Source organism: Urocitellus parryii, chromosome 15 (assembly GCF_045843805.1).
Source record: "Urocitellus parryii isolate mUroPar1 chromosome 15, mUroPar1.hap1, whole genome shotgun sequence".
Taxonomy (NCBI): domain Eukaryota; kingdom Metazoa; phylum Chordata; class Mammalia; order Rodentia; family Sciuridae; genus Urocitellus; species Urocitellus parryii.
Window position 1 is genome coordinate 14,127,305 of NC_135545.1, and position 23,002 is coordinate 14,150,306.

The 23,002-nt window shown below is 56.2% G+C and overlaps 2 protein-coding genes across 2 annotated transcripts; both read left to right on the forward strand.

Moving 5' to 3' along the window:
• The first annotated feature begins 765 nt into the window (after window positions 1-765).
• Ech1 (enoyl-CoA hydratase 1) lies at window positions 766-6,925 on the forward strand. The gene is made up of 10 exons (XM_026412138.2): window positions 766-877; window positions 1,214-1,421; window positions 1,552-1,640; window positions 4,888-5,012; window positions 5,094-5,142; window positions 5,313-5,377; window positions 5,843-5,913; window positions 6,000-6,071; window positions 6,244-6,394; window positions 6,528-6,925. Exons 1-10 carry the CDS (start codon window positions 826-828, stop codon window positions 6,630-6,632), a joined length of 987 nt encoding a protein of 328 aa, XP_026267923.1. The 5' UTR covers window positions 766-825; the 3' UTR covers window positions 6,633-6,925.
• A 997-nt stretch (window positions 6,926-7,922) lies between these two features.
• On the forward strand, window positions 7,923-14,887 carry Lgals4 (galectin 4). Its single transcript, XM_026412181.2, has 10 exons — window positions 7,923-8,128; window positions 8,358-8,446; window positions 9,011-9,215; window positions 11,412-11,546; window positions 13,482-13,508; window positions 13,617-13,655; window positions 13,795-13,824; window positions 14,070-14,158; window positions 14,271-14,436; window positions 14,722-14,887. Exons 1-10 carry the CDS (start codon window positions 8,084-8,086, stop codon window positions 14,866-14,868), a joined length of 972 nt encoding a protein of 323 aa, XP_026267966.1. The 5' UTR covers window positions 7,923-8,083; the 3' UTR covers window positions 14,869-14,887.
• The last annotated feature ends 8,115 nt before the right edge of the window (window positions 14,888-23,002 follow it).

Genomic DNA, 23,002 nt, shown 5'->3' on the forward strand with positions numbered 1-23,002 from the left:
CAAACCTTCCCCTCACTCTCCAGATGGCCCTTACTCTCCAGATGGCCTGCATCCTCCCCTGATTGTTTTGGTCCTGGGGACTGAACCCAGGGGGTTGCTTAACTACTGAGCCACGTCCCCATCCACCCTCCCTTTTTATTTTGAAATAAGGTCTCACTAAATTGCTGAGGCCGACCTTGAACCTGCCATCTTCCTGACTCAGCCTCCCGAGTTGCAGAGATTACAGGCGTGTGCCCCTTGCCTGCTCTCCTTGAATGCATGCATATCCTTCGCTTTTCTATAAAATCTGTGCCTTTATTGACACCTGCTGAAAAATTCACTTCCATGACTTGTGCCAGGGACTCATTGATCCTGAGTCAAGTTGCCCTCTCTGTAAACTCCTTTGGACCCTCTTCTGGAGACACCAAAAGAGGTGTTAAAAAAAAAAAAAAGTAATATTTTTTCTCTTAGATTAATTTACAAGTAATTTTTTCCTCTTAGATTAATTTACACATGCAAATATGCACTTGCCGGGCTGCGGCGGCTGTGTTGAGGTTATGTAACTGAGGCTCAGCTCCGCTCCCCCACGTGGCCCAGCTGCGCGGCGGCGAACTTCGCCCAGCGGCGGCCGCGGGCGCAACTTTCTGAGGCCGGGTTCCCACTGGGGCAAAGGGCCCTCCCCAGGCGCCCTCCTTCCGGTTGCCCTTAGTAAAGATGGCGAAAGAAAGGCGTCATTGCCGATTAGCCTGCGGCTTCCGTGCCTTCACCCAATGTAGGCTGCTTTGTCCCCGCCCCTTGACTTCCTCCTGTTGGTTCTCCGGAGAACCAGTCCCAGGGACGGCGACGATGGCAGTAGCGATGGTGGCTTCTCGCAGTCTCCGCCACCTGCTGATGCGGCGTGAGTCACTCCGGACCTATGTGGGGTCCATGGCTGCGTCGCGCTGTCAAAGCAGCCGTAAAGCAGGAAGGCTGTCGGGGTTACCGAGGGTCCGAGCTGCCCGAGGAAGGGCTGTCCCCTGTTGCAAGCTCGCGCCTCGCAGTGTGGAGTCGCTGACAGCTTGTCTCCGTCCTGGGTCATGACCCACAATAAGTGTCCCCCAATCTTACAGCCCGTATCCCTCTAACCCTAGGTCTCCGAGGGCTTGTCTTCTCCAACCTAGAGTCACAGAGGTGTGTGTCCTCTGCTCTTGAAGATGTGATGTCCCCATTTGGGGGTCTTCCTTTCTCTCTGCAGGACTCACAGTACCCGCCCAGCAGGACTTCAGTGTTAGCCTTCGCCCCATGGGCTCTGCTGCCCAAGAGCAGGCCTCCAGAGCAGCCCCCTGCGAAGCCTCAGGCCACAGCTATGAGTCCCTTCTGGTGACACCTGCTGAGAAACACATTCTCCATGTGCAGCTAAACCGACCAGACAAGAGGAATGCCATGAACAAGGCCTTCTGGAGGTCTGGCCTGTAGATCCTGGAGGAAGGGGCAGCGGTAGAGGGACCGGTCAGAGTGGCCTTGGGAGAGATGGACATCAGGGCAGGGGGTTGGCACCCCAGATGTAGGCCTTCACTCTGTGCTTCTCCACAGAGAGATGGTGGAATGCTTCAACAAGATAGCTCAAGACTCTGACTGCCGGGCTGTGGTGATCTCAGGTGCAGGAAAGATGTTCTCTTCAGGTACTGTGCTGCCAGCACCCTGCTGCTGACAGAGCAGAAGGAGTGCTTCTTCATTAGGGTTTTAAGCAGACTCTAACTTAAATTTTCATCAAATTTTTTTAAAGGCCTAATTTAAAACACTCAAATATAGAGGGCTGGGTTGTGGCTCAGCAATGGAGTGGTTGCCTGCCATGCATGAGACCTTGTGTTCCTTCTCCAGCACCTCTACTAAAAAAAAAAAAAAAAAAATGTTATATAGATGAGTCCAACAGAACATGACAGAGTCCTAGGCCCTGAAGTTTGGGTTTCTGTCATGGATCTGTGATCTTGAACAAGGCACTTAACCACTCTGAATCTATTGCTGTGTTAACCAAGTGTGTTATCATAAGAATATGTGTTGGGCATGCTAGTGGACATCTGTATTTCTAACGACTCAGGAGGCTGAGGCAGGAGGATTACCAGCTTGAGGCCAGCCCCAACACCTTGACAACTTAATAAGACCCTGTCTTTGAAAAAAGAAAAGGCTGGGGATGTTGCTTAGTGGTAGAACACCCCTGGATACAATCCCTGGTATTGTAGGGCAGGGGGAAAACCAGGTATTGTGGTGCACACCTGTAATCTCACTGACTTGGGAGGCTGAGGCAGGAGGATTACAAGTTCAAGGTCAGCCTCAGCAATTTATTGAGACCCTAAGCAACCTAATGGACCCAATCTCTAAATAAAGTATTTTTAAAAAGGTCTGGGGATCTGGCTCAGTGGTTGAGTACCCCTGAGTTCAATCCCTGGTACTAAAAACAAAAAAATGGTCAGTCACCTTGTGCCAAAAAAAAAGATGAGGTTTCATTCTGGCTCTCATTTTCAACTCCTGGCTGATTGTGGCTATCTCTTGACCTGTGTTTAACAGCAAGCCCTTGAAGGTCAGAAGAAGAAATTCAGGGTCACAGTGATCCAATGATAGAGTGGACCTTGTGATCCAAGGTCCTATTCTCCGCCCCCGCCTCCCCCGGGATTGAACTCAAGAATGCTCTACCCTGAGCTACATCCCCAGTCCTTTTGATTTTTTTTTTGTTGTTGTTGTTGTTGGTACTGGGGATTGAACTCAGGGACACTCAACCCCTAAGCCATCTCCCCAGCCCTATTTTATATTTTATTTAGAGACAGGGTCTCACTGAGTTGCTGAGGCTGACCTCAAACTTGCAATCCTCCTGCCTCAGCCTCCTGAGTCCCTGGGATCACAGGCATGCATCACCACACCCAGCAGAATCCTTGATCTTAACCACTGCAACTGTGACCCAGGTGACTGTGGTGCTGGTTAAAAGCAAGGGCTCAGGGGAGCGGGTGTGACAGAGGGAGAGTATGTTATTAGCACAGATTAGGCCCTGGGTTCCATCCCTAAAATCAGAAGAAAAAAGAAAGGGCTCTGGCATTAGGCAGCCCCACTTCTACCACTTGTCATTGTCCCCTCACTTCTCTGCTGCTGGCTCCTCATCTGAAGAATATGGATATCCCACCAGACCAATCTCACTGGGTTTATGAAGATTAAATGAAGGAAGTTGCAGGACATTCCTATGTGCCCAGCGTTAACACTGCGACCTGTTTATTGCTGTGGCTTCACGGGGGTGAGTGGCAGCAGGGTTATGAAGGATGTTTAGAAGTTCTCAGCGACTAACCTGCAGTGTTCTTGCTTTGGAGGGGGACACTTGGTCCCAACACCTGGGCCCTTTATTTCAAGCAGTGGCAATCGTCAGCCTCGGCAGGTCCAGGGCAGTTAAACCAGAAGAACTAGGGAGAAGCAGGGCACAACTGCTACTTGGGAGACTGAGGCAGGAGGATGGCGCATTTGAGGCCAGCCTTGGCCACTTAGCAGGACCATGCCTCAAAATAAAAATGAGGGTTGGAGTTGTCACTCCGTAGAAGATTGCCCTGTGTAAAGTCCCTAGTCACACTCACACTCACACACACACACACACACACACACACACACACACAGTGGAAGGTGGTATCGCAAGAGGCCGTCATACTGGGCTTGTCCTAGCTCTTGATGAGTCATTCAGGCTCCTCAGATGTAGTGTGGGAGCCCAAGTCGCCAGCAGGCTGGTCAGATGCGTGACCTCTGCTGAAACGGAGCACACAGCAGTGGTGACTGACGCCGCTGCCGTCCAGCTTCTGCTTGGGCCTCTGGGGCTCCATCTCCACAACCTTGCAGCCCCATCTGCCTTCAGGAGGCTTTATTGTTGTTATTTTGGGTGCAGGGTGCTTGACCACTGAACCCCATCTTTACCCAGAGGTGCTTGGCCACTGAACCCCATCTCCAGTCCTTTTTACTTTTTATTTTGAGGTAGGGTCTCACTAAGTTGCTGAGGCTGGCCTTGAACTTGCAGTTCTCCTGCCTCAGTCCTGGGGGTGAAACCCGTAGCCTAGAGCGTGCAGGTCAGGTGCTGTACTACTTAGCTGTACCCCCGCTGAGGACTTGGTGTTTTATTCTAAGAAAGTGGGATGGAAGGGAAGAAGAGGGGGTTCTAACCTGACTCCAGGCTTCACAGGCTGAGTGTGGGGACCAGCTTAGGACAGGTGGGAACGGGGGACCAGGAGCAGAGTGAGAGAGGATGGCTGGGGGGGCAGAAGTCAAACTCAGGATTATCTTGAATGGGAGCCATAATATCTGCTCCATCTGGGTCTTGCCTTCCGAGGCAAGATCACCACCATTGACTCAATTTTGCCATAAACCTTGAGTCCGTGCCCACCTGGGATAAGAGGGAAATGAGTCTTCTGGAGCCAGCTCTGTGGTCCCAGGGGTTGAACTCAGGGATGCTTAACCACTGAACCACGTCCCAGCCTTCCCCTTTTAAAAATTTTGAGACAGCGTCTCACTGAGTTGCTTGGGCCTCATTTGGTTGCTGAGGCTGGCCGGGAACTTGGTGATCCTCCTGCCTCAGCCTCCTGAGTCACTGGGATTACAGGCGTGTGCCACTGCACACAACCAAATCCTCAGTTCTGCTCACAAGCTGGTGGGACTTTAGGTGAGTGTGCCACCTCTCTGTGCCTCAGTTTACCCACTAGCAAACTGGGTGCGTCCTAGGGTCCACCTCACTGGGTGGCTGAGCAGACTCAGCAGTGCCTTGGTGGCAGTCTTTGTTCAGCTCACGCTCAAGGTCATCCCCTGGGAGTCTGTGGGACTTGCCTTCTGTACTGTGCTGATGTGGGGGTTCCCACCCATGGTGGGTGGGTCCTGGTGGGCTGGGCGAGCCTCCGCCTGCCTCCTCTTCAGGTATCGACCTCATGGACATGGCTTCAGACCTCCTGCAGCCCGAAGGAGACGATGTGGCCCGCATCAGCTGGTACCTGCGTGACCTCATCAGCAGATACCAAGAAACCTTCAGTGTCATTGAGAAGGTGACTCAGGGGGCTGGAGGGCATCCTCTGTGGCCTCTCTCTGTGGCCCACCCTGACCCTGACCCTCCCATTCCCTTCCAGTGCCCCAAGCCCGTGATCGCTGCCATCCACGGGAACTGTATCGGAGCAGGTGAGCCTGGGCCTCCTGCCGCTACCCGCTGCCAGGGTGCCCACGCTGGCTGGCTCGTGCCCTTCCACCTGGGCCAGTGGCCCCCAGACACAACCAGTACCCTTAGACTTGGCCCCCAGATGCCACCCCAGGTCCCGCAGGGTGATGTTCAGCTTCCCTGCCCCCCGCAGGTGTGGACCTCATCACCGCCTGTGACATCCGCTACTGTGCCCAGGACGCTGTATTCCAGGTGAAGGTGAGTTACCCCTAAGCTCCTGCCTCCGGGGTCCTGCACACCACTGGGCAGTGAGCCGGAGCAGAGCAGGGCCAGGGTGGGCCAGGGAGCCTGCCCTCGGGCCTCCGGGAAGAGGGTCAGAACTGAACCTTCAGAAGGGAGGCTGGGCCATAAGGAAGCCAGGGGCAGGCGGTCCCGGTGAGGTCAGGAGCTGGGGAGGTGGGGTGTGGGGACGAGGTGACCCAGGCCGGAGGCTGGGGTCACTGCTGAGGGCCTGCAGGAGAGGGTGGGGGGCAGGATGGAGACCCTTGATATGGTAAAGGTGTCAGGAAGGGCGTAGCTCTGGAGAAAGATGTGGCAAAGGGAAGACCTGGAGGGCAGGGATCAGGGCACCTGCCTGGGTGTGCGTGTGGCAGGGGAGCCCCTGATGGCGGTGTCCTGGGGGCACCCCTGGCAGAATAACCCTGACACCTCTGTGCCCCCCAGGAAGTGGACGTGGGCTTGGCTGCCGATGTGGGGACACTACAGCGACTGCCCAAGATCATCGGGAACCAGAGGTGGGTGCGGTGAGGGGACCCTGGGAGGGGACCACAGGGCATCTCCCAGATGACAGCCGTCTCTGACCCACGCTTCCCTCTTGCAGCCTGGTCAACGAACTGGCCTTCACCTGCCGCAAGATGATGGCCGACGAGGCCCTGAGCAGTGGGCTGGTCAGGTGGGTGCGGGAGCGCCAGGCTGGGGCTGTGTGTCCTCAGCAGGATTTTTTCCTTTGGGGGCCAGCACCCTCCTGTCCTCGGGCCCTTTTACTGGGGTCCTCTGTGAGCGGCCACACCCCATCCGCCCTTCCCCAGTTGCCTGTCCCTACCCCTCTTGTCCCTTCGTCGCAGCCGCGTGTTCCCGGACAAAGAGCTCATGCTGGACTCGGCCTTGGCCCTGGCGGCCGAGATTGCCAGCAAGAGCCCGGTGGCCGTGCAGAGCACCAAGATCAACCTGCTCTACTCCCGCGACCACCCAGTGGCTGAGGGCCTCAAGTACATGGTAAGGCTCGGGCAGCCCGTGGGGCTCGGGCTGCGGGTGCCTGTCCTCTGATTGGTGCGCGCTAGCTCGCCTGTGCTCTGATTGGTGCGCGCGAGCCTCGCCTGTGCTCTGATTGGTGGCCCTCTCTGTGCAGGCGACCTGGAACATGAGCATGCTGCAAACCCAGGACATCGTCAAGTCGGTGCAGGCCATGATGGAGAAGAAGGACGCGAAAAGTGTCACCTTCTCCAAACTCTGAGAGCCCTCGGGTCCCCAGCCGGCGGCGCCTGGGGTCCGGCTTCCCTTTGCATAGCGGATGGGAGACGGTCTCCGAGTGTCCCTCAGTGTATTGCCTGTGACACCGATTTCAAGCCCAGGGCCTTCTCTTCACTCTTTGGACAATAAAACATTATAAAGAACCTGTGTCTTGGGGCTGGGGATGTGGCTCAAGCGGTAGCGCGCTCGCCTGGCATGCGTGCGGCCCGGGTTCGATCCTCAGCACCACATACCAACAAAGATGTTGTGTCCGCCGAGAACTAAAAAAAAAAAATATTAAAAATTCTCTCTCTCTATCTCTCTCTCACCTCTCTCCCTCTCTCTTTAAAAAAAAAAAAAAAAAAAGAACCTGTGTCTTTACTGGGAGAGGACAGGTGGCAGGGCTAAGGTGCTCCCGGGCTCCAGGGAGGGCGGTGGTGAAGGTGGTTTAGGGATATGGCCCGCGGGAACGGTGACCTGCAGCTGCCGGTGGCCAGGGCCAACAGGACGTCCCCGGAGGAGGGAGCGAGGTTGTGGGGTTCCCTGGGCCTGAAAGCCCCCAAGAACCCACCCCTGGTCTCCTCCCTGCTGCTGGGAGCTGTGCCCACTGTCTGTGCCTTTCACTCCCCAGCGGAGGGGACCCCCTGCTGGAATCTGGCCATCTTTGGCGATAGGGGCATGGAGCCCAGGGCCCCCACATGCTGGGCGGGCACTCCACGGCGGAGCCCCAGCCCCCCGCTGGGTTTTCTTATGGTATGTAATCCCAGCCTCCCTGGTTTATGTCTGGAATGAGTGCCGAGACCAAACATTAATTGTGCGCCCTCTGCATGCCCAGCCTGCTCTGGGCATTTATTAGTTTAGCGATTCCTTTTAAGGATCTATGGAGTGGCTACTGTCACTTCTGTTTTAGCCCCAGGAAAAGGGGCGAATCCGGAGTAAGGACCCAGGACGGCATAGCCGAGAAGTTGTGGAGGCAGGACCGGGGCGGAACCCCTGGCTCTGAGTGGGCTCTCACGCACTGTCCCGAGGACGCCTCAAACTGTGGGGACCTGCCGGGCGCCAGGGCTCGGGCCACCACCCTTCCACAGAGTCGGGAGCTCCGGCTGCTCCCACCACCCAGCTGTCCAGGCCACTCCTGCGGCCCTGCCCTGGCCCTGTGCCTGGTCCCACCCTCCCTCTGCCAACAGAGTCTGGGCAGGGTTTTATGGGCTCTGATAAGGCCCTGGTGAGGCCGAAGTCTAGGAGCACTTCCTCTTTGTGCCCGGGCAGGGGGGGACGGGTGTCCACCAGGAAAGCCAGTGTGTGCTCAGGGATCCCTGGGAGAAGGACCTCGCGGCCCTCCCTGCCAGCCACTCCCTTTGCCTCTGCTATAAGGGCCACCCACTGCCTGCCATCTGCCACTTTCTCTCTCCTCTAGCTCCTCTCGAGCACAAGCTACCAGCGCAGCCTCTGAAGATGGCCTTTGTCCCTGCGCCGGGCTACCAGCCCACCTACAACCCGGTGAGATGCCAGCCAGGCCCCACCCCAGGCCTTGGCTTAGCTGCTCTCCGAGCCACACTCCAACCCGTGGGGGACCCCCGACCATCATGACGCTCAGGCTTCATCCCCCAGTTTCCTCACTCCAGTTTCATGTCCCCTGCTTTCGGGGCCAGAAGGGGTTTGTTTCGGTGAGGGGGAAGGGCTGCGACTGTCCCATGGCCTCTGACACCCTCACCGGCCCATTCTTCAGACCCTGCCCTACAACCAGCCCATCCCCGGCGGCCTCAGAATCGGAATGTCCATCTACATCCAAGGAGTGGCCGATGAGAAGATGCAGCGGTAAGTGGACCCCCACCTCGTCCCACCAGGCTGGGCTGCAAGGGAACTGGTGCTGCAGCCCACCTGTAGGAGCTTTTTTGCCACCTCCAAGATGAGAGAGAGGGAGGAATGGAGGAAGAGAGGAGAGGGAACTGCCAGTGCAAAGGCCCTGTGGCAGCCGGGTCCTGCCCTGTTGGAATAACTTCTGGTGTGATGGGCAGTGTGGAAGGTGCTCTGACCTGGGCGTTCCCAGCTTCTCTGGCTGTGGGTGGGGAAGGAATGTCGGGGTCCAGGAAGGAGCAGAGAAACTCCAATGGATGTCAACCCATGGATGTCAACTGTGACCTCAGGAGTCCCCAGAGCAAATAGTTGAAGCTGGGAGGGGTGGGGAAGGTGGCCTCGAAGGAGCAGCGAGCCAAGGGGCTGCTGTGGGAGTCGATCTCTGGAACTCCAGGTCACCACCTCCTCTCCTGGCTTGGTCAGTAGTGCCCGGGGCAGAGAATGTGGGGACAGAGCTCCCTGGAGAGGTCCCTGTGGGCGGCAGGTGTCCTCCGGGGAATCAGCCCTTGGCGTCTGTCTCACCAGGTTCCAGGTGAACTTCGCGGTGGGGCAGGGCCCAGGGGCGGACATCGCCTTCCACTTCAATCCCCGCTTCGATGGCTGGGACAAGGTGGTCTTCAACTCACAGCAGGGTGGCCGCTGGGGCGACGAGGAGAGGAAGAGGAGCATGCCCTTCAGCAAGGGGGCCCCCTTTGAGCTGGTGTTCATGATCCTGGCGGAACACTACAAGGTCTGGCTGGGTGCCTCCCTCGGCCTCCACCCCCCCAGCCTCCTCCCTGCCCCCTGCCTCCTTCTTCTTCCCTTTCTTTCTTTCTGTATTTGGTATCAGAATTGAACCCACATCCCCAGCCCTTTTTCATGTTTAATTTAGACACAGGTTCTTCCTAAGTTGCTTAGGGCCTCACTGTGTTGCTGAGGCTGGCTTTGAATCCCCATCCTCCTGCCTCGGCCTCCCGAGGTGCTGGGATTGCAGGCGTGTGCCACCGCCCCCAGCTGGCTCCCTTTCTCCCTTCTTTCTTTTCTTCCCTCTCTTCCTTCCCCTTCCTGCCTCACTTTCCCTTTCCTTTCTCTTCCTTCTCTTCCTGCCTATTCCACCTGCTCCGCGCTCTGGACACACAGGAAAGGAAGCCCCAGGCACAGAGAGCGCGTGGTGTGTCCCGCACCGTGCAACGGCGTCTCCTCCTCTTCCGCCAACTCCGCCTCCCTGTTATTGAAAAGCAGATCCCAGACATTATGTCATTTCATTCATAAATGTCTCCATTTGTAAGAGCAGAGACACAATGCCACCGTCACACCTTAACATCCCCTGCCTGCTCCAGGCGGCTCATAATGTTGTTTTCCCGTGTGCCTGATCCAGGTCCAAAGAGGGTGGGTGCCTGCAGGCTGATCAGTCACACGTAGGGGTGGCTTTGTTTTGATTTTGGTATCAGGGATTGAACCCAAGTTCACTTAACCACTGAGCCACATTCCCAGCCCTTTTTATTTTATCTTTTATTTTGAGACAGGGTCTCATTAAGTGGCGTAGGGCCCACAAAGTTGAAGAGGCTGGCCTCGAACTTGTGATCCTCCTGCCTCAGCCTCTCAGTTGCTGGGATGGCAGGTGTGCTTGCCTTTGATTTAAAGTATGTACACAGCCAGCTCTGGGCCACTGCCTTCCATTTCTTTTCTCACTCACCATGTCGTGTGGCTTGGAGTCCCTGGTTGGTGACCTCAAATGGTCGTGCAGGATCCCTGGCCTCTGCCCTCTGCCCAGGTCCCTGTGGTGGCCAATCTCCTTGCGCGTGTTCTCCTGGACCAGATGTGGTGGGAGACCCCCAGGCCCAGGCTCTTGTTGACTTTGTCTGAGCACCAGATCTCTTCTTCCTCTCCTTCTCCTCCTCCTCCTTCTCTTTCTTCTTTTTCCCCCCCCCGTACTGGTGATTGAGCTCAGGAATGCTTAACCACTGAGCCCCAGCCCCAGCCCTTTTTAAAAAATATATATTAATTTTTTTTAGTTGGCTTTATTTTATTTATTTATTTTATGTGGTGCTGAGGCTGGAACTCAGGGCCTCCCATGTGCTGGGCGAGCCTCTACCGCTGAGCCCCAGCCCCAGCCCTGGCCCTTTTAATTTTTTCATTTCAAGGCAGGATCTCACTAAGTTGCACAGGGCCTTGCTGATTCGCTGAGGCTGGCCCCAAACTTTCGATCCTCCTGCCTCAGCCTCCCAAGCTGCTGGGATGACAGGCGTGGAGCCAAATTCCTAACCCCGGCATCTGGGCTGGGATTGTCCACGCTCAGGTTCCAGTTGGCCACTCTACACCTATAGCCTTCATTTTCTTGGGCAATGGGAAGGATCCCTTGAGCTGTTGAGGTCCCTTGTGGAGGTCACCACATCCAGCGCTTAGCGTGTGGGAAGTGCCCAGTCCCACGGAGCTGGATCCTGGCCCTGTGCCTGTCACTTAGCATCATGATGGAACCGGGTGCCTGAGCTATACCAAGCAACGGACCCGGTCTCCACCTGCCTCTGACACACCCTGTCACGTCGGGTGGCATCTCCCGACCAGCTCAGATATGAGCAGGTTCCCATTTCACAGATGAGGAAACAGAGGTTCCGAGAGGTAAAGCAACTTACCAGAGGTCACACAGCCAGGGCGTGTCAGAGCTAGACCTTAAACCCACTCATCTGGTGCCAAAGCCAGGCCTCGGGCGTGTCCTCTCCTGATCTCCTTCTCCAGCTAAACCCTCTTCTCTGGACCCTCCGTGACCTGACTTCTGACCCCAGCTTGATCTCTGACCCCTGGACTCCAAGGTCCCTGAGGCCCAGGCTCTCCAGTTACCTCCCTGGGACACTCGTGACCCCAAGTTCAAAAAGAAGACGCCTGTTCCCCGCTCCCTGCTCCTACCTGCCCCAGGTCCCCGTGCTGACCCCTCTTGTCCCTGCCCCAGGTGGTGGTCAACGGAGACCCTTTCTATGAATTTAGACACCGGCTGCCCCTGCAGATGGTCACCCACCTGCAGGTGAACGGCGACCTGCGTCTTCAGTCAATCAACTTCCTCGGGGGCCAGTTCACCCCAAATCAGGTGCGTGCCGGCCCCTCCCTTTTTTGCTTCTTTCCTTCCTTAACCTGTCCCCACCGTCATTCATTACCCAGGCGCCCGCTCTGTGCCAGACAGAGACGTCATCCAGTGGTCAGGACCCCGGTGGGGAGGCGCGGGCAGAGGGACGGGGCCAGGGCCAAGGACACACAGGGGACTTGAGAGAGAAAAGGAAAGACTTAGTCACAGGGTCACAAAGAAAGAGCTTCCTGGAGGAGAAGGTGTGTGAACGGAGTCAGCAAGTGAGATAAGAATTTGTGAGCAGCACACACATTCACGACAGGTTGCTTAACGCACCTGGGGACCTCAATCAAAGCCACGAGCTGCCATTACATGCCCGTCAGGCCCTCAGGAGCATTCTGTGGGCAGACGGGTGGCCCAGCCGGCCCTCCCACATGGCTGGGAGCGCGGCAGACACAGTGTCCTTGGAAAAGAGCTGGCACACCACACTGCGATGGCCGAGGGACGTCACTCTGTGAACAGTAGGCAAAGGGCCGCCGTGCACCCCAGCACCACCCCAGCAGCCCCATTTACAAAAGCCCAGGGCTAGGGCAGCAGCTCAGGGGCAGAGGCTTGCCCAGCCAGCTCGAGGCCTGGGTTCCATTCCCCCCAGCACCCTCAAAAGAAACAAGCCCCAGAGTCAGAGCTGCCCACGTGTTCCCCAACAGGTGACTGAGTACACAAGGGTCCATCACCCAGAGATGGGAGGAACTGTCCACAGCTGCACACAGCAGCAGGGGGCTCTCCTCGTCCAATACGGAGTCCAAAAACACACAGGCAGCCTCAGAAGAAGGGCACGGGTGGCACAAGCAGCTCAGGAGGCTGAGGCAGGAAGATTGCAAGTTTGAGGCCAGCCTCAGCAATTTAGAGAGGCCCTAAGCAACTTAGTGAGATCCCATCTCAAAATAGAAAATAAAAAGGGCTGGGGATGTGGCTCAGTGGTTAAGGACCCCTGGGTTCCATTCCCAGTACCAAAAAAAAAAAAAAAAGAAAAGAAAAGAAAAAAAGAAAAGAAGAAAGAAAAAGCACAATTTTTTTTTTTTTTTTACCAGTTGAAAAAGCACATTTTGTTTCCAGGGGTCTCAAGAGATGTAGGATCAAATCACAGGAAGAAGGAACTCACTGTTGATCTCACTTTGGGTTGTGTCACCCATGAGGAGGCCCAGGGACAGGGTGGGGAGGGCACACTGCCACATCCCTTTAATCCTCCCAGTGACTGATGGTGGTGAGATGCGGAACTGAGGCCCAGAGAGCTTTAGTAATGGGCCCAGGGTCACAGAGCCGGTGACAGGCGCAGGGCCTGCTCAGGGCTCTCCTGCCTCCCTCCTGTGCCTCTCCCCGGGCAGCACCGATTCGTTTCCAACAGGAAAACAGCTGCGCGGCCATTTTTAAAAGGCTTCAGAACAGGGGCTGAAACCAGAGGTCGAGGCAGAAAGGAGGCCATGAGAGAAAAGGAGGAGGAAACCAAGGAGGGAGGGAGGAAGATGGTCTAGGCAGAGGGGTCTCCTGGCCTGGGGGACAGGGCGCTCCGGGGGCCTCCGAGGGCCCCGCCTGCCCAGTGCTGGGCATGTGGATGAGGGGCCACGGCGGCTGGAGATGGGGTGATGGGGTGATGGGGTGGCGGGGCAGGGGTCCCGAGGTGCTGGGGCTGTGAGATCCGGCCTCTGGGCTGAGCGGGCAGGACTGGGGACCGAGGACCCTGGGCAGCCAGCAGGGGCAGAGTCCTCAGCCGCTGTCCTGAAGGTGTGGGGGAGGCTCAGGGGAAACGGGACTGAACATGGCCAGTTCCTCCCAGGGGCAGTCCTCTGGGGCCAACCTTGAACTTCAGACACCCCTGCATGGTGGCCATGGTGGCCGTGGCTGCCCCCGGGGCAGGCGCCCTTGATAACTTCTGTCCTCTTGCTCTCTCTGCTCCCACAGGGACCCATGGGCCTGCCACCTCTCCATGTAAGTACCTGCTGGGGCCAGGGCTCCCCCGGGCGGAAGAGGAGCGGCCAGGGAGGTGTGTGGGTGGCTGAGGGACGGGGTCCCTTACCTCCCCACCCATCCCTGCAGGGTCCCGGGCCCAATCATCACCACCTGGGCAGCCTGCCTGTGAGTACGGGGCTGCGGGACCGTCAGAGGGATGGGGACAGTGGGGGCACCCAGGGTGGAGAAGGACGTGTGCACAGCGGGGGGGGGGGGCATTTGTCAACTGTCATGGAATAACATGGCTGCCCCCTCCCGTTCACAGACCATGATGGGACCCCCTACCTTCAACCCGGTATGGCACCCTGAGGGGCTTGGGGCTGGGGGAGGGGGACTGGTGGGGGGAGGGGCTGAGCCGTGGGGGTCCCCGGAGGTCAGCTCTGTGGTGGGTGGAGGGTCTTGAGACTGGAGGTGGGAGGGGTGCAGGAACCTGCTTGGGGACTTTTCCCAAGAACAAAGAGGGCTGCACGCTGAAAACGTGTCTTTGGACCTGGCTTTTGGGGACTTGCGTGTGGACGGGACCCATCTCTCCTCCCACAGCCTGTGCCGTTCACAGCGAGGCTGCAGGGGGGACTGACGGCCCGGAGGACCATCATCATCAAGGGCTACGTGCTCCCCACGGCCAAGAGGTACAGAGCCCAGGTCCAGGGGGGCCCAGCCCTCCTCCCTGGGGGACCCAGGAGCCCAGGCACCCATTCCTGCTCCTTAGAGACCCATCTGACCCTCCTTCTCTGTCCTCAGCTTTGCCATTAACTTCAAGGTGGGGTCCTCGGGGGACCTGGCTCTGCACATTAACCCCCGCATGGGGGAGGGCTCCGTGGTGCGGAACACCTGTGTGAGGGGCTCCTGGGGCTCTGAGGAGCGGAAGATCGCCCACAACCCGTTTGGCCCTGGCCAGTTCTTTGATGTGAGTCTGGGGTCTTGCTGGCAGCTCGGGAGGCGGAGGCAGGAGGACCACAAGTTGGAAGACAGACTCAGCAATTTAGCCAGGCCCTAAGCAACTTAGCAAGACCCTGTCTCAGAAAAATAAAGAGATAAACATAAAAAGGCCTGGGGATGCGGCTGGGAGGTTAAGTGCCCCTGGGTTCAATCCCCAGAACAAAAAAAAAAAAAAGGAGTCTGGGGTCCCCTCCCCCACTTGCTGGCAGAGCCTCTGCCCTGGCCTGGCCTCACGCCTGCCCCTTGCCCACAGCTGTCCATTCGCTGTGGCACGGATCGCTTCAAGGTCTACAACAACGGCCAGCACCTCTTTGACTACTCCCACCGCCTCCCGGCCTTCCAGACAGTGGACACGCTGGAGATCAACGGCGACATCACCCTGTCCTACGTTCAGGTCTGACCTGCTCTTGGCGAAACTCCTGGGAAGACAGGATTCCCCAGGACACCTTCCTAACCCCTAATAAAATCTCGGAGGGTGTCTTCTGTGTGGCTCCATCGCCGCCCTCAGCTCTCCCCAACTGACCGCCTGGCGGGCCACCGCCCAGCTACCTGTCACCCGTTCTTTCTCTCAAGGTGTGGGCAGCAGTGTGTTCTCTCTCTCTCTGTTTCTGGGGATTTGGTGGCTAGGGCTGGCTTTGAACCTGCTGAGCCTCCTCCCTTAGCATCCCCTCCCACCCCCACCCCTGGAGCTGCTGGGATTCCTGGCATGTGCCACCACACCCTGCCCAGACGGGGTCTTTAGAGGGATCCCCCCAGTTGTCTCTTGGAGTTCAGGTTCTCGGGAACCCAGTGGGAATGCAGGCAGGGACCTGGGAAGGGGACATCAGGGCTGGAGCAGAACCAGACCATGGGGAGGCGTGAGGGGTGGGTGGGTGGGTGACAGGTCAGGGGGCTTGAGTAGAAATCAGGATCCACCTCTGAGACAGGGACCTGGGGAGGAAACAGGTATGGGGCAGGAGAGGAGCCAGGAAGGAGGGGATCGGGATCGGGATCGGGAGGGGAGGGAGACACTCTGCAGGTTAGGGTGACTTCAGCTGCGTGGAGACTACTGCGTGTCTGAGGCGGCTTCCTGGGTGAGGGGGCATTCCATGCCCTGGATTCCGCAGTTTTATGCATTTGCCAGAACTCGATGAAGGTACGCTGAAGATTCGTGCATTTTTAAAAAATATATTTATTTATTTATTTTTTAGTATTTGGCAGACCCAACATCTTTGTTTGTATGTGGTGCTGAGGATCGAACCCGGGCCGCACGCATGCCAGGCGAGCGCGCTACCGCTTGAGCCACATTCCCCAGCCCCTCGTGCATTTTTTTAAGAGTTCTTTTTCTTTTAATTATTTTTTTTTTCGTTGTAGATGGACACAATATCTTTATTTTTATTTTTTAATGAGGTGCTGAGGATCGAACCCAGGGCCTCATGCATGTGAGAGAAGCACATGAGCCACAACCCCAGCCTAGATTTGTGCATTTTGATAGTATATTAATTTTGCCACAAAGGAAATTATTATGAGGTTGGGCATATAACTCTATGGTAGACTGCCTGCATGAGGCCCCCAGTTCAATCCCCAGCAGTGCCAGAAAGCGAGAGGGAGAGAGAGAAAATAAATAAATAAATAAAATGAAACTTTTTTAAATACTGGGGATTGAATCCAGAAGTGCTTTACCACTGAGCCATATCCCCAGACCTTTTTATTTTATTTTATTTTTTTTAATTTTGAGACAGAGCCTCACTAAATTGCTGAGGCTGACTTTGAACTTGAGATCTTCCGGTCTTAGCCTTCTGAGTCACTGGGATTACAGCCTGGAGTTCCACGCCCCACTACTTTTTAAACTTTTGACACTGAGATAAGAACAATTGGAAAAATATCCAAGATTTTAACAAGTATGTAATTGGCATCTCATGAAAAAGTAGAAAGTATAAATTCTTAAAAGTTATAACCACTGGGCTGGGGCTGTGGCTCAGTGGTAGAGCACTTGCCTCACATGTGTGAGGCCCTGGGTTTGATCCTTAGTACCACATTAAAAAATAAAATAAAGGTAGTGTGCCCATCTACAGCTAAAATTATTTTTCAAAAATGTTATAGCCAGAAATCATGTAAAGAAAGTGAAAATACTACCTAAAATATATTCAAAATAACACTGTATTGTCGTTAAATTCATGTGTGTGTGTGTTTATGGACCTTTATTTTATTTATGCTAGGCAAATGCTCTACCACTGAGCCACAACCCCAGCCCTTAAGTTGTTAAGTTCTAAACCTGAATCTCAATAAAATTTTAAAGCTAAAATAAAAAAAGCAAATAGAATTCAGCTAAAGCAGTCTTTAGAGGAAAACTTATAGCTTTAAATATGCACTAGAGGGCTGGGGATGTGGCTCAAGCGGTAGCCCGCCCGTCTAGCATGCACGCGGCCCGGGTTCGATCCTCAGCACCACATACCAACAAAGATGTTGTGTCTGCCGAAAACTAAAAATGTTAAAATAAATAAATAAATATGTACTAGAAAGAAAGGGAAGACCCCAGACTACATCAAACTTTTTTTTTTTTTTTTTTTTTTTTTTGTACTGGGGATTTAACCCAGAGAAACCCCACCGCTGAGCTTACATCCTTGGTCCTTTTTGTTTTGAGACAGGGTCTTGCTAAGTTGCCCTGGCTGGCCTTTAACTTGGGATCTTCTTGCCTCAGTCTCCTGTGATTATAGGCACACATGCTCACAATTCTAAATTTTAAAGCAGGAAGACTTAGTTTTAGAATAAGTTTTAGAGCAGGAAGAACTAGTTTGTGAAGACAAATGCAGAACTGATTAGAAACTGTCAGGCGCTATGAACATGTGGTCTCGAAGGGGAGATGGCTGGGTGCGGTGTGAGCACGGCCCACAGCTGTGTTTACCAAATGCGTGGAACTGAACCTAGAAAAGGATGACTTTTATTGTATGTGGACTGTGTCACAAGGTCATTTTTAGGATGCAATTTCCCAGTGCTATAGACCCCCGAGGTGTGCTTGTCACCACCAAATAAAAGTTAACTTTTAACACCAGCGCAGAAGCCCTGGGGGCAGACTTTCCGGGTCTCCAGCTCTGAGTCTCAGCGGCGGCCCCGGCTCCTGGGTGGGGACACCGCCCACCCCGAAGGGAAAGTCGCAGGTAGAGCCAGGATGGACCGCTTGTCCTTGGGACCGCTTGTCCCCAAGGACGCCACAATCAGGTTCCGGCTAAGCCAGGAACCGCTGGCCTGTCCCGCACCCGCTGGGGTCAGTGCGGCAAGGTCACTGACGACTACCAGGGGGTTCGGCCACGCCCCGCCGGGAATCTGGGCACAAAGCCCAGGGCACCTCCCTCCAAGGCGCGGCTCTGGACAAATATTCCTGAAACGTGGCTGCCTGACCCAGCTGGCGGCCACCACGCCCAGCGTGCAGCACCGGGCGCCAGGTGGTGCCGCCTCTCCCAGCCCGCCCTAGAGGGGACCCTGAAAGTCACCCCAGGTGGTCGCTCCCCGAGGTCACAGTCTCGGGATAGGGTCGGGTCCGAGCCACCGTGGGGTTGGAGGGCAGGGCGTGTGCTGATGGGCTGCGGGTCCCCAAGCCGGCCTTTCCCGTCCCTCTTGGCTCGGCGGGGCGTCGCGTCTGCCTGGAGGATGCGCAGGCTGGGACCTGTCTGGACGCTGGATGCCGCCCCGACCCGGTGACATCCTTCAGAATTCCCAGCTCCGCCCGCCTGCGCCATTTTCAGGGTCCCGGGGGCCACAGAGCCACCCCTTCCAAGATTATTCCTGTCGCCAGATTATTCCTGATGCCCAGGAAATCAAGACCCTCCGGTCCCCCGGCAGGAATTGCCCGACGGGCGCAGGTGCGAATCCCGCGTGGCCACGGATTCGCTGAGATCCCAGAGTCGCTGACTTCACCTCTCTGAACCTCAGTGTCTTCATCTGTATTAAGTGGATCCTTCCGCCCGGCCTCCCCGCAGCCCCGCAGGCTCTTGGGTTCTGCTCCGGAGACCTTCACCGACCCCAGCCGCAGGGCACCGCCCGCTCCTGCAGGCTCACGCAGGCGCTCCTCTGGGACAGTGGCCTCGGTGGGCGAAGTGGTGATCCTTCAAGTCTCCGATCACCCCGTTTTCGGGGCAAGGGTTGGGGTTAGATTCTGGAGACGGACAACGGGGTCAGGCCCTGGGTCTACACTCTCTGAGTGGCACCCCGCCAAGCATCAGGTTCCCCTCTAGGAAAACGTGACTCGAGTCGGTTCTAACAGGATCAGAGGAATTTCCCCTTTCCTGGGCGCCCACTGGCTGCAAAGTCCTGTCCTCAGGGCATAACTCCAGGAGCTGACGCAGAGCAGGCAGATCCCTAGTCTGGAGTCCAAGGCCAAAGGCCAAACCCAAGCAGAGGGAGGGCTGGTGGACTAATGGCCTTGGATTTCAGGTTCCAGATGCACCCAGAAGTTTATGGGAGCCCTGGGCGCACATCTACCTAGACGGGAGTCACTAGGCTCAAGGTCTCCTCATTTCCCATGCTCCTGGGAGCTGCCAAAGAGCCCTTTGCTGATGGCCAGATTATTTCTGATGCCCAGGAAATCCCCAGTTCCCAGAGGACTAGGAACAAGACCAGTGAGCCCACAATTCCCAGGGCACCCAGACTCCCAGGAGGCCTGAAGTCCTAAACCCAGAAAGTCCTAGAGTGACAGGGGAGGCTGGTTGTGGCAGCACGTGCCTATTATTCCAGCAACTCGCTGAGGCTGATCTTGAACTTGTGATCCTCAGGAGGCTGACCAGACCTCCCAGGGTCCAGCAGGGCCCCGGGACTCCAGGCATGTTTCCAGAGGCTCAGATAGCCAGATGCAGAAGTCCTAGGACTATCCGAGGAACCCTGAGGTTGTCCTTGAACCCCCAGATCCTTTGGTCATGGAGAAAGCCAGTGGATATATCGGGTTTCTGAATGCAAGCAATGGCCTGGGAATTCCAAGACTCTGACGGGCAGAGACGTGCCTGGGGCCACCACCTCTGGGGATCCGCTGAGCCTGGAGGTTCTACCCTCCTCTCCTGGCAAGGAAGGAGAGAGGGGTCCCGGCTGTTCCCCCCGTCCTGTGCTAGCAGGGGCTGGGATCTTCCCGACTCTGCCAGGGACAGCAGAAATGGTGACCCTAGGCAAACCGACTGGGGCTTCAGCAGGGGGCAGGCCGTTCCCCTCTTCCTGGGAGTCAGGACCCCTGTGCCGTTCTTGCAGGTCATGCTGGGTCTCAGGCTCCTCCTTCTCAGCCTGGAGCCTCCTGCCCAGGGTGGACCCCAGCTCCAGGAGGCCCCAATTTATGGCTCTGTAACAGGACAACAGTAACAAGGACCATAATGTAGGAAAGACAGCTCCCAGGGGCAGGATGGTGTCCTCTTTGTCCCTTGATGCACCCTGCACTGTGCTGGGCACGTGATTGGGAGTGGAACAGGGAAGACAAAGCCACAGCCTCTGGGCTGCCTGGATGACCACTGACCTGACCACAGCACTCAGATCGGGGAGCACTGATCAGCCCATTTTATAGATGGGGAGACGGAGGCTGGATAGGAAGCAGTTTACCCAAAGGCAGGAGCTCTTCAACGGTGTGATCATGTTCCTCATCTCTCAGGCCTCTCTCTCTCTCTCTCTCTCTCTCTCTCTCTCTCTCTCTCTCTCTCTCCCCCTCCATCATTCTGTACCAAATCAATCTCCATCTCTCTCTCTCACAAATTTAGGGGTTAGGGATTGAACCCAGGGGTACCCTACCTACCACTGAGCTACACCCCAGCCTCCTCTCCTTTTTATTAATTTATTCCCTTTATTTGTGGTGTGGGGATTGAACCCAGGGCCTTGTGCACGCCAGGCGAGCGCTCTGCCAACTGAGCTACACCCCAGCCCTCTCCTCTTTATTTTGAGACAGGGGCTCACTAAGTGGCTGAGGCTGGCCTTGAGCCCAGGTTGCTGGGGTCCCAGGCACATGTGGCTCCGCCGCCCACCTCTGTCCTGTTTCCCTCCTTACTCCTCCTTCCAGAACTGCTCCCATTGTCAACGGGTGAAGCAGGGAGGGGGGGTCCTAGTCCTAGTCCCCCACCACCCAGCGGAGAGTGATTCCCAGTGGGGACGCTGCCACGACAGGGCTCAGGCTGCCGCACTGAGGCTGCGGATGCCCAGCGGGACCTCAGGCAGGAGGAAGCGGGCATTTGGCCTTCACTCTGGATCGCTCTTTCTTGGCTTGCATTGTGCGACCCGCTCGTTCTGCACGGGGGTGTGTTCATCATCTAAGGAGTGTTCATCCAAAAACTGGTAACACCAGGTCCATCAGTCCTAAATCTACCTGAGGCCCCTTCAAGACTGACACAGGATTTGCAGGGACACCGTCAGCAAACTCTGTTCCAGAAGGGCCCAGATGCCTTCAGGCACCAACAACATGCCCAGGAACAGTTGATCCTGCCGCCGGCCACGCCACGACCAGACCCCGCTGAGCCATCTGGGATCCCAAACTGCTTCCTCCTGACAGATAAACATCTTGAGCAGCAAATGGAGATTGTCCCCTCAAGTGACAAGCCACCTTGCGGGTCCACAACTGAAATAATGATCAACCAGACCGCAAGCTGAGGAAGTGACAGTGCCAACTTCTCGCGCCTGCCCGACTCTCCCACTATTTAAACCTACAGCTCAGTGAGCACCCACCATCAGGGCTGGGTGCTGGGGCTCCCGTTGCCTCCCCAGGAGGGCCAGACTGACGGACTAAAGTTCTGTCCTTGTTTTTCTTTTTATTGGTACCAGGGATTGAACCCAGAGGTGCTTAACCACTGAGCCACATCCCAGCCTCCCACCTTTTTAAAAAATATGATTTTAGTTGTAGATGGGCACAATACTTTATTTTACTTGTTTATTTATTTTTATGCGGTGCCAGGACACGAACCCAGGGCCTCACGCATGCTAGGCAAGCGCTCTGCCACTGAGCCACAACCCCAGCCCCTGCCCCAGCCCTTTGTGATGTTTTATTTAGAGACAGGGTCTCACCGAGTTGCTTAGGGCCTCGCTGAGTTGCTGAGGCTGGCTTTGAACTTGCGATCCTTCTGCCTCAGATTCCCACGCCGCTGGGATGACAGGCGTGTGTCACTGCATCTGGCCCCAGTCTTGCTCTTCACCGTTACCTTTTCTTTTTTCTTTTTTAATCTATGTATATTTTTAGTTGTCGTGAATATTCGTCTGTAGGTGGTGCTGGGAAGGCGCACAGGGCCTCACACGTGCCAGGCAAGTGCTCTACACTGCGCTGTGACCCGAGCGCCATCACCATTACCTTTTTGGTGTGGCTTCTGGGCCAAGTGGCCAGGCCTGGGTATTGGACGCCCTCAGATTGGTCAAGACTCTGGTAACACGGGTCCCATTCCAGGCCCCTGGGGCCCAAGACACCACAAGAAGAGTCCCCGAGTGCGGGAGTGGAGGGGGGGCCGAAAGAAGTTTCTGGAAGGCAGGGAGAGGGAGCGTGGGGGACCTCAGCAGCAGCTCTCCCAGCAGCCCTCCTGCGCTGCCCACTCCACCCCCCTGCCCACTCCTGCCCCACCCCCGGTGGCCAAGGGCCCTGGGGCCTGCTGGGCACCTGCGCCAAGGTGCCCCGACAGGAGCAGGTCCAGTTCAGGGGGAGACTCAGGGATGGGCAGCCTCATCGCCGTGGGGGCCGCACGCACCCCACTCTGCTGGGGAGAGGACGGTCCTCCAGGGCACTGTCCCGGCCACACAGCAAGGGAGAGGCCAGGCTTGAGCCAGGCTCAGGAGACCCCTGGTGGCGCCGTGTGGATTCCCCGACGCAGGGTCAACACGGTGTCAGCCCGTGTCATGGAGATTTTGCACAAGTTTTTTTTTTTTTTTTTTAAGTGCCCTCCCCTGGCCCCAACCCAGGGACTCTTCATTCCTCTCTGGGGACTCCTCCAGCTGCAGTTCACCTTCTCAGGCCTCAGGCTCCGTCCTTCCTTCTGGGAGCTGCTCCTGTTCCCATCACTGACCCGGGGCCACCTCTGCACCCGTCCCTGCCCCCACCCCCCATTTTCCCAACACTTCTGCGTGGCACCTCCCTTGGGCCCGAGTCCATCCCCTCCTGCCAGCCCTTGTCACCTGCCTCATCCTGCTCAGCCCTGTCCACCTCGGTGAGCCGGGGCTCAGGCAGCCTCCCTACCCATGACCTCCCTCCGCCCGTGGTATGGCCTTGGGAGCTCATTTTTTTTTTTTTTTTTTTGGCAAAAGGAAGAAAAGGAAGGAAGAAGAGGGAAAGCGCCACTCAGTGAATTTTACTGTTTGAGCACTGAAATTTACAAGAATCCCTTGGGAAAATGGATGATTCAAACTAAAAAATAAATATAGGGCCCAATGCCGTGGAGCCTGCCTGTAATCCCAGGGACTCGGGAGGCTGAGGCAGGAGGATCACAAGTTTGAGGTCAGTCTCAGCAGCTTAGTGAGGCCCTAAGCAATTTAGTGAGACCCTGTATCAAAATAAAAAATAAAAAGAGCTGAGGATGTGACTCAGTGGCTAAGCACCCTGGGTTCAATCCCTGGTACAT

Excerpts from the sequence above, each read along its gene's own strand:
- Ech1 (XM_026412138.2), top strand. The coding sequence starts at position 826 with ATGGCAGTAGCGATGGTGGCTTCTCGCAGTCTCCGCCACCTGCTGATG. Across the intron at positions 1,422-1,551 it reads ATGAACAAGGCCTTCTGGAG|AGAGATGGTGGAATGCTTCA; the intron begins GTCTGGCCTGTA and ends GCTTCTCCACAG. Across the intron at positions 5,378-5,842 it reads ACGCTGTATTCCAGGTGAAG|GAAGTGGACGTGGGCTTGGC; the intron begins GTGAGTTACCCC and ends TGTGCCCCCCAG.
- Lgals4 (XM_026412181.2), top strand. The coding sequence starts at position 8,084 with ATGGCCTTTGTCCCTGCGCCGGGCTACCAGCCCACCTACAACCCG. Across the intron at positions 8,129-8,357 it reads ACCAGCCCACCTACAACCCG|ACCCTGCCCTACAACCAGCC; the intron begins GTGAGATGCCAG and ends CCCATTCTTCAG. Across the intron at positions 14,159-14,270 it reads GTGCTCCCCACGGCCAAGAG|CTTTGCCATTAACTTCAAGG; the intron begins GTACAGAGCCCA and ends CTCTGTCCTCAG.